The 10,319-nt window shown below is 50.4% G+C and overlaps 1 protein-coding gene across 1 annotated transcript; it reads right to left on the reverse strand.

Moving 5' to 3' along the window:
* Positions 1 to 908: 908 nt before the first annotated feature.
* ARF6 (ARF GTPase 6) lies at positions 909 to 4,589 on the reverse strand. The gene has a single exon (XM_009676777.2). The coding sequence runs from the start codon at positions 4,403 to 4,405 to the stop codon at positions 3,878 to 3,880; it is 528 nt and encodes a 175-aa protein (XP_009675072.1). The 5' UTR covers positions 4,406 to 4,589; the 3' UTR covers positions 909 to 3,877.
* Positions 4,590 to 10,319: the final 5,730 nt, after the last annotated feature.

Below are 10,319 nucleotides of genomic sequence, written 5' to 3' on the forward strand. Positions count from 1 at the left end.
CTACACGCGGCGTGCTCCCCAGAAGCTGAATAAAGTTTTCTGGCAATCCCTTAAAGCTTTGCAACAACATGACACTAATGCCAAGTCACTAACGCCTGCCCTTGCACCTGCGGTTGGGGGTGCTGGAAGTTGCCTCGAAACCTCATCTGTCCATCCCTTCTGTCGGCAAACTCCCTACTCGAAGGCGACCAGACCGTCACCCCAGCTTCGGGCTGAAACCGTTAAGTGTTTCCTGCAACGTTTTTGTCTCCCCTTCAGCGTGAGGAACTGCAGCTGTTAGAGAAACCGTAGCCTGCTGCATCCTGCCCGGGCTGCCTCGCCCTGCCCTGTCCCCCCATGCATTCCCCTGCTGCACCTGCCCAAGTCCTTTTATTGGCTCACTCCTTTCCTATTCGGGCACCGCACCGAAAAACGTCCCAACTTCACATCTGTCACTCCACAAGCACCCTTATTCATAGTCATCGACCCTTTTGTGCATAGCTGCATTTTCCACATTAGCCTAAAATCTTCCCTTTCCAACCAGCTAGTTTCTTCTGTTAAACACGGCCCTGTCCTCCTCCGCCACAGCCCCTGTGTGCCCTCTCACAGAAGCTGCCGTGCACTGTATGACTTTTCCAAGTCCTCATGCAAGTTGCTTGGGGCTGGCAGCTTTACCAAAGTCATTACAGATTTGACACTGAAGTTTGCTAAAAGAAGATTATTAAAAGTGGGAGTATTAAAGAAGCATCATCCTTTCCATTTATAAAAATAGTCACTCATCTAAGTCTCAAAAGAATTACAGACAGGCTTTCAAAACTGTGAAATATAGAACAGAGACCTCTTTATGTCAGCAGAATGCACTACTCCAGTACCATCTTGCCCCTTTCTGTTTCTCTCATAATTAAATATAAGTAACATACCAGGAGAGCTCCACTGTGTAATTGCTTTATTTTCTGCTTATTAGTTCTTTACCAACACTACAGCCATATTGAGAACACAAAATTCCTGTTTACTTTAGTCAGGGAGATCACAGTCTACAAACTCATTCACTTATCGGACACGATTAACGCCATTCAAAACTTACTCCATAAATTCACATGAACACAAATTGATGCACTTAAACTTCAGATTAGTTTTTAAATCATTGGATTTCTTACAGATTGCCACTTTATCCTACAGGCTATGTTTACTGCCTCATAGCCACTAGTTCAAGGTGAGGTTCAGCTATAACCTATAAAGGACATGTTGAAAGTGAAAACTGTATTTTGTTCAGTAGCAATGGCCTTTTATTTTTGAAGTCTCTGCCACATGTTTCAGTAACTTTTTTCTCCCAAAAAAAGACATAAACAAAAAAACAGAAGCATAATCAGTTTCCTTTCACCTACAAAAACAGAATATCTAAAGTAACAAAGTTACTAAGGAAATACAAAATTGTGAATTCAACTTAATGCAAAGTCTAGCAAAGAAGTCTGCCCCAGCATTTGAAGAGGAAAAAAAAAACAGTAAACCAACTTAGACTGAAAATGAAGTTATTTAAGTTTTCATTTTGACTGAGAATAGATTTAAGAAAGTTCAAGAACCATTAATAGACCTTCAAGTTTTCCAGTTTAGGCATTTACTTTGTGCTTGGCTATTTTATTTATGCTCCAGAAGAAAACAATAACCATATTCTTATATTTTTAGTCTTTATACTACCACGCTATTTGTTAAGTTACATCAACAGAAAAAAGAATTCTTACGCTTATAAAAAAAAAAAAACCCTAGAAAATAGAGCAATGATATTCCAATGGCAAAAAGACTTAAGTGAAAAGCCTCACCTCCTCTTCTTCAGGACTGAGATTTAAGAGCTTTTGTACTGTACATGAAGCTTGTTTTTCCAGACTCTTATCTTTAACTTGCACAGGTTTATAATCAATCAGTGCTCTATCTTCTAGTATCAAGAACCCATTCAATCCCATTTGCAACCCACATCAAGATAAGTCTTCTTTCGGAACCATGCTCTAAGGTAATTTGTAAGTGGTCCAAAGCATACAAATTCAGAAGTGAATTCAGCATTTTTATCTTCCCATATGTCTTTGGTAAGAGCTCCATACACAATGCATTTAGCATGCAGAGTAAACACTGCAGAAATGTAGTGTAATGCCCCAATTTCATGTAAAACTCATAACCTTGGAAAAGGAAGGAAAAAAAAAAAGAAAGCCATTTTCTTCTGGTTTTGTAGCATACATTCCTAGAATTCCCCAATTGAATTTTAACTCCTTGAGGAAATCTGAAGTTAATCCTTAAGGCTGAATAAGAACCAGCTGCTTTACATTTTTTGCACCCAGTATTAATACTTGATTGAGATTTTATACTAATACAAATACTTGCTTTGGGTGGGTTTTTTTTGCCAGTCACATCTGAAAACTGTGACATGGCAAATGAGCTGCTTGCCCTTTAAGAACTAGTTATGGAAGTTTACATTCATAGTCGTCTTCTCACTCTCTCCTCCCGTTCTCATTAATAGTTACTCAATGGGCTTCAGACATCCAACATAGTTCCTTTCATACAGGACTACAGCAACAACATGCTACCGAGACAGATGGCGAAGACTGCAACTATTTGTATGAGTTAAGTCTAGTCTTGCAGAACTAAACCAGTAAGTGATTTCCTCAAAATGGCAATCATTCACATGTCAGAATTACTGAGCTCTGTTAAAGCTTCGCGCTGAACTTGCCCATTCGGGAGTCTACAAAATGGAAAAATAGGGTTCTGGTTCTCCTTTCTCCAATACATGCATTTCAGAAGTAACGAAAATAAATCCTTTTAAGGTTTAAAAGATGTCTTCAAGTGTCTTGAGATGAAAGCAACTTTTCTTTATCGCAAGACAGTAAAGTCAGTGCTAGATTTTTGCCTAAACGTTTGTGATTTAAATTAAAACTTGTCGCAATGGTTACACGTTATTGCTGCATTTTTTTGGAAGGAACATATCTTGCGTTGAATTGGAGACTGACACAAGTAATAAAAACTGCAGCTAAACATCATTAAGTTTGCAATGCAAGACAAAAACTGAACAGTATATACCCTGGAACTACTACATCATTCATGTTGTATTTGCTATATGGTTGCTATGTAGTATGGGGAACTTACTTGCATCCCTTCTCATGCATGATGTATGGTTCAGAACTTCACAGCTGACATTTCAAAGCAGTTCTTACATTACCTAGTTAACATTATGCCTGATATGCACTTTGAACATATTACAATGGTATTCTCACTATCTGCCACTGTAGGCAAGATTTCGTTTCATTATTAGTCTGAGATATGAAGACAGACTGAGAGTCACTATTTAGTTACAGATTAACAGAACTTTTAAAAAAGTCCTTAATATAAAAAGACAGACTGCAGTTTGATTTTAAGCAATAGTTTTCCGTTTACTAGATGAAGTAGACCTATCAACATATTCTGCATGGATGCAAAAAAGTAGCAATCTACAGCAAGTGATAGAAGAAAAAAACGTAATCAAAAAAGTAGAACCAGAAAGCATACGCTGAAAATGGTACCCCTCCCCCAACCATCCCCCAAAATAATCAAACCATCTTAAAGGCTATCAAGAGGAAAAAAAAAAGTTACTTAGCAAGTCTACAATGTGTCTTTCCCCTGTTTGCTGGAGGTCTGCCATAGCATCTAGTGCTTGTGTTCGTGTCACGTTTGAAGATTAGAGCATCCTAACGCCAAGCAAGGAGAGTTAAAACAGGAATCCAGTCAGTGTGTAGAACGAAAGGGTGGTAACTGGAGAAAGGTGATCATAATCCTATGGATGCTTTTGTTTTACTTTTCAGTAGAGAATCATTCGTCTGGAAAGCCATGTGGGTTATTTTTTTTTTAATTCTTTGTAGACTAAATAGTTATTCTCTCATTAGGATTTATAATTGGATGTTAACCATGTCAGCCCTTCGTAGAGTCCATCCCCTGTAGTAGCACAGGAGGGCTGCACGTACCAATTCCTATCCCTGATTCGGGTCAGGCCCAGTTTCTCCTGGATTTCATGGGGTTTCATGGCATCGGGCAGGTCCTGCTTGTTGGCGAAGATGAGGATGATGGCGTCCCGCATCTCCCTGTCGTTGATGATGCGGTGGAGCTCCTGGCGGGCCTCGTCGATGCGGTCGCGATCGGCGCAGTCCACCACAAAGATCAACCCTTGCGTGCCCGTGTAGTAGTGCCTCCAGAGGGGACGGATCTTGTCCTGGCCCCCGACATCCCACACGTTGAACTTGACGTTTTTGTAAGTCACCGTCTCCACGTTGAAGCCCACGGTGGGGATGGTGGTGACCGACTGGCCCAGCTTCAGTTTGTACAGGATGGTGGTTTTACCGGCCGCGTCCAGACCCAGCATCAGGATCCGCATCTCCTTGTTGCCGAAGATCTTGGACAGCACCTTGCCCATCTCGGCGGCATCCAAGGGGCCCGGCGCCGGCGGGGGGGGGGAGGGGGGGGAAGGGAGAGATGAGGGACGAGCGGCGACGCAGCCGAGCAGCCGGCGCGGGGCGGCGGCCCGGAGCGCAGCGGAGCGGGGCCGGCCCGGCCCGGCGCGTCAGGCCAAGGGCAGGCGGGGCTCAGCGCCGCATGGGCCGGCCGCGGAGGCCGAGACCTGCCGCTGCGGAGCGGGAAGACCGGCCGCGCCGCGCCCCGCTCGCCGGCCGGGCCTGAGGCGGCGACGGCGGCGGCAACGGCTCCGCCCGGCTCTTGCCTTGGCTGCCGCCCCGGCGCCTCAGCTCATGGAGGCCGGCTCAGGGGCGGCGGCTCCGCGTCCTGGCCCGCGCAGGCGGAGGTAGCGGGGCCGCCGGTAGTTACCTCAGGGCCGCCCGCGGGCTGGGGCTGAGGCCGGGGCCGAGGCCGAGGCCGGCTCCGCTGCTGGCCGCGCCGCGCCGCGCCGCTCCCCTCAGGCAGCTGCCCTCGCCGGAAAAGGCGCCGCGCGAGCCCGCCTCACTTCCCCCTCCGCCGCCACTGCGCCTGCGCGCCGCGCCCCCGCCCCCGGCCCCACCCGCCCTGCCCTCTGCGCATGCGCCCGGCCCCCCCTCACAGCGCGGCGGCGGTGGGGGGGGAGCGGGGCAAGCGGCGCCCCGCCCCTTTCCGCCCGCCCCCGCGCGGCCTCGGGAAGGGAACCGCGCGTGCGCCGGGTGCCGTCACGGCGGCCCGCCCCGCGCGCGTCGGAGGGAGCGCGCGCAGACGGAGCACGCCGGCGCAGAAGGGCGGGGCGGCGGCGTAGGAGCGCGCCCGATTTGCCCGCCGCGAGCGCCGCGCGTGCGCCGTCTGCGCACGCCCCGCCGCCCAGCACAGGCGAGGGCGGTACTTCCCGTACTGCTGCGCCTGCGCAGCGGGCCGGGGAGCAACGGGGCGGGGCCGGGACCGGGGCTTGCGGCGTGAGTGCGCATGCGGCAGCCGGAGGGGGCGGGGCGTCTGTGGAGAGAGGCGCCACGCGATCACACGTCAGCACACGACACGCGCAGGACGCCACGGGCGCTTCTTAAAGGGCCCGGAGCGGGGCGGGGGAGGTGGGATGGGTGTCGCTGCCGCTGCTCCTTGCGCGCATGCGCGGGGGCGGGCGCGTGCCCGTGCCCGCCCTGACGGCGGTTGGCGCCAACCGTTGCGCCCGGCCGCCTGCGCTTTGGGGGAGGGGTGATGCGCCTGAGGGGCCCCGCCGTCGCTGCGCGGCCGCCGGTGGCCCTGGCTCCTCGCGGAGGGACAGGTCTCACAGGGCCACCGAGGCGGGAAGGGGCCTCTGGTGCCTGGGGTCCGCCCTGCGCTAGGCCGCCCTAGGGAAAAGGGGCTGACGGGGAGGGGGGCCGGGCTCGTCATCGCCCTGCTCTGCCGTGCCGAGGTTGGCAAAAGGTTTAGGCCACCTTGTGGGAAGGGCTTTCTGAGGGAAGCCATCTGCGGGGGGAGCCTGTGCGGTCCCTTCTTGAGGTTTTAGGGTCACGCGCTTTGGAGCTCAGACAGAAGCCTGTGGAGTATGATCCAGAGTGCTTGAGCTGGGCTCATGCATGGTGCTGGACTAACTAATCCCTTAAGGTGTCGTCCAGTCTGCTGTTTTCTGTAATGCCGTAGCTGGAACATCAGACTGGCCCTCAGGGTCTCGACTCATTGCCTGCTAATGGAAGAGCAAAGCTGAACGCAGTGTTGGAGCCTCACAGGGAAGCTCAAATCCCGTGGTTGTGTCCCAAATCAATTACACTGAGGGTGCTCAGGCAACATACAGAAGAGGGATCCTGGCTAGGCCGCTCACTTGACCTGTGTGGTGGCGTAGAGCTGGTGGTATATTAGCTCCTGAATGATGCCCAGACGTAGCAAACGCCAACACTGGCCTTGGCAGGTGTTGGAAAAATTAACGTAGGTATGTTGAATGAATCGCTGTTAAAAATCTGTTAGTTGGGGGGAAGAAAGCAGGTCTCATCTGAGCACAGCACAAGCTGTATTTTCTTTAAGAAGAGGAAGTGCCAATGAAGGGCTTGCTGGAAAGGGAAGAAGGTGGCAGACTGGAGAAAGGAAGTGGGAAGTTGGGAGGCAGTGACTTTAGGGACATTATGAAGACTGTGTAGTGTCCGGTAGTTGGCAGGAGCAGTAGAGCAGGGGCAGGGAACAGACTGAAATGTGGGCGTGGAAGGGGCTTGAGCCCTTGTGTAGCTCTGAGTGGTCCTGCCTGACCCCTATGAGCCTGACCTATATGAGCCATAACTGAAAGGGTCATCATACTTAAATCTTTGAAAACCACAGAATATAAATTTGATGTTTGCCTTTTTTTTGTTTTTTAAGGCCTTGAGGAGGGCGGGCTGGCCCGGAAGGTACGTGCTGTATATTGAAAGACGTCACAGGATATGAAACCAAGAACAGTCCTACGCCCAGTCAGCTACTGCCTGCGTTATACATCAGAGTGTTAGACATGGCTGTATGGTTAGGAGCAGCTTTTTTGTGCCCTGGCTCGTGCCAAGCCAGTGGCTTCACAGGCTTGGGAAGAAGACAAGCAGGAGCACATAACTTCTGCAATATAAAAAAGCCTACATTTGACAGCACAAACCACATTTGCAGTATCACTAGCCTTGATGCAAGATGCTTGAGGATATGAGCACAACTCCCCCACTACCATGACAAGATTACAGGAGGAGTAAGGAGGAGGCTGCAGAAGCACGTCTCCCCCCATACCTACACCAGGAGTCAGGATGTCTCGGCTGCAGCCATGCCTGTAGCCTATGGGGGTGAGCCCTCCCCAGTGTTCTCCAAAAAGAATCTCCCCTGTTTTAAAACAAAACAACTTGGGATGTGTAGTGGCAGAAAGGGTTAAGGCTCTTTGGTGGGTGGTGTCTTGGGTCACTCCAGATAACTAGGATCAGTGGAACTTAAACCGTGGCTAACCAACCAGGAAATAAAGTGTTCAAATACCTGGCCACATTCCTCCACTGCCTTCCCTGGGAGCTGTGCCCCACTGTGCACCCTGCACGGTGCAAAACGGCTCCTGCTGCACGTACTTCACAGCCACACGTTGGGCCAGTTTCACAGACAGAAACCCCTGCCGTATGTCGCAACCCCGCCAGGCTGGGCTGCCGGTGACTAGGTGGCGAGGCCGGTACGCCAGGACTCACCGCCCCTGCACGGGGCAGCCCTGTGCTTCCTCGTATGCTCTTAGTCACCATGGGGCTGGTCCTCACCTGGTGATTGCAGGGCAGGCGTGCTGGAGCAGGGCCTGCCTGCGCAGGGCGTTAGCCCGCTTTGTGCTGGCAGGGCCTGCGGGGAGGAAGGCAGTGGGAAATGCAGCCTGTGTTGGTAGCTGTATGTGAGTCACAGGAGAGGACATGGGAAGGGGGGCCAGGGTACAAACCCGGTGAAATGTCCCCCGTGGTCCCCTTGGCATCAGTCTTCAGGAGGCCAGGCTACGTGGCTGCCTTCCAGCCTGCCCGGAGAGCACAGGTGTGCTTTTACTTGAGATTGCATGTGTAAGAGACTTGACCCTCTGTCAATCCCTCTGTCGCTTCAAAAATAGCAAATCTTTCATTTGGGTTAATTTTTATCACAGCCATATTTTTGCTGTTATGTGGCACATGCAAAGCAATCCCCCTTGGAACAGCAAAGGGGAAATCGTGTGCTCTCTTTGCAGTCTAGAATGAGAACGGGAGATTTCCTAGATTACGGAATTATTAAGGGAATGACAACAACAGTTTCAGAGGAAGCCTTTCTCTTTCATGCATTGAGCAAAGAGGGAGAATGCCAAGGAAAACATACCATCCGTGACCTCTCTTAAGCAGCACGTGCAGGCTGAGCTGAGGGTACGATCTGCTGACATCAGGCCTCACGAGTGTCCCTGAGTGCAACAGGCAGTGCCAGGGTTCATGCTCTGGTCTTTAAAGCAGCAAGTATTATGGCTGAGTACCATACTGCCCTGCAATTTACAGTGAGCCCTACCGATCCCCCTGGATACTGCCAGTTCAGTCTCATCTCTTTAGTAAAGGAAATTTATCTAAATGGAGTTTACTGCCAAGCAGGGCTAAAATTAACATCAGGATGTGGAGGTTAGTGGATTTGTACTTGGCTCTGTTCCATGAGACCATTTCAGTGTGTTGTGAACACCAGCAACAGTTCATTAATTAGACAGCAGTAGAACAAGTCTTGACCCAAATATTTGGGAGAGGAGATGTTGGGAGTTTTAAAGTACTGCTTCTGTACATGTGCAGGTATTGACTCCTCTACTCCCTGGCCTCGGATAAACCTTTTCTGGTTTCAGGAAACGACTGCTTTTTTAGCCTTCTTATGCATAAGGCATAAGCAGAGGGTGTAAGTGTACATGAGAGTTCTGTGCTTGCTTTTAATAGCTGAGAGTTGCCTTTGATGCCTTCTCCCAGGATCCAGCAGTTAAGAAACACTGATCTCAAGCAAAGTATGTCTGTGCTCTGGATTGCAGCCAGCACAGCGAGTGAAACAGTTAACAGGATCTTGAATGCTTGTTTATCTGGGCTGCAGGAGGTGTGATGGCTGGGCTGCAGAGCTGTGCCACCGCCCGCGGTACCATGAGACACAAAGCAAAACAAAATGAGTAAGTAGAGAGTGGGGAAGTACCATTTCCATCCCACTCTGCTTTGGATTCAGACATACCCTTCCTTGGGTCTCTTCTAAATAGCAACTGGTTCAGGTTTCTCAGTGACTCTCTTGCTGGCTGGGCTGCTCCCTCATTCTTGGGGACTGTCCGTAGATGGGGCTTGACCAGCTTTGTCTTTGCCCATTTCACTTGGCCAGCAGCTGGGTTCTGTCCACGCTGGTCTTCCTGATCTCCTCTTTTTTCCTTCCTGACAAGTGATGGGACACGTGTCATTGCTTGGCAGGAATTACTTGCTTAGGTACCAAGGTATTTTCAGGGATACTGTAGCTGTTCTTGGACTAGAGCCATTGAGGAGCCCACCTCTGTGCAGCAGGGCCTTCCCTTTGCCAAGAGGTAGTGCCACTTCCCTTCCCTGCAGGGTACCAGCATGCCTCTGCTTGATACCATCAAACGAAAGGGTGCTCCAGCCTCTGTTATCCCTTTGCCAGCACGGGCCTTCTCCTTCCAGAGCCCACTGCGTGCCTTGCCCTGTGCCTGCCCGAAGGTGCTGCAGATGTGGGCCTGTGGCTGAGCTGAGCGGTGCTGGTCCAGACCGTGCTGCGGGCTGTGGTCCGCACGTTCTGCTTAACTCCCTTTGCCCTGCAGGTCCCTGAGCCTGTAGTGAGTGCTCCCTTTAGCAGCTGCTTGTCCTATCCCTCTGCTGTGGGAGCTCCCTGGGGGCTGGCAGTGTCCCTCAGCTCTCCCACTGCTGCTGGTCAGAGCTTTCCAGCTTGGACCTGTTCCAGCCCTGAGCTGGAGCATATTACTGTATTCCTTTAGCTGTCACTGTGTGACATGCTGAGGGTCTCCGGAGTTGAACCTGGCATAGCCCAAGGCTAAAAACATGACAAAGCACTGTGCTGCCTTACTTCACAAAGTAATTGTGAAGCTTAAAAAGGCTTAATTCAGGACATGGGGGTGTGGCTATGTGCTGTAGAAGAGAAGTAGGATCCTCCCAGGCAAATACTTCTTCACCTGAACTGGGCTTTATTTGTAAGAATCCTCCTTGCCCTTCAGGAAAACTTACTCTCCATATGGTTTGTGGAGCTGAGTAAGATTTAACATGATTTGGTCTGTATTCTTTAAATAGCTATTAGTGTTCTTTAGGATCGTATAAGGCAAAGTGCATTCTATAAGCATAAGGCATTTGAGAACTCAGTTCCCAGATCTTGTGAAGATCTCAGCTGAGTCACTAATAATTTCTGGGCACTTCCAAGTCTGTTCTGCTCACATTTAC

This window comes from Struthio camelus, chromosome 5 (genome assembly GCF_040807025.1).
Source record: "Struthio camelus isolate bStrCam1 chromosome 5, bStrCam1.hap1, whole genome shotgun sequence".
Taxonomy (NCBI): Eukaryota; Metazoa; Chordata; class Aves; order Struthioniformes; family Struthionidae; genus Struthio; species Struthio camelus.

What these genes read in the sequence shown, in the direction of transcription:
- ARF6 (XM_009676777.2), bottom strand. Translation starts at nt 4,405, where the DNA reads ATGGGCAAGGTGCTGTCCAAGATCTTCGGCAACAAGGAGATGCGGATC.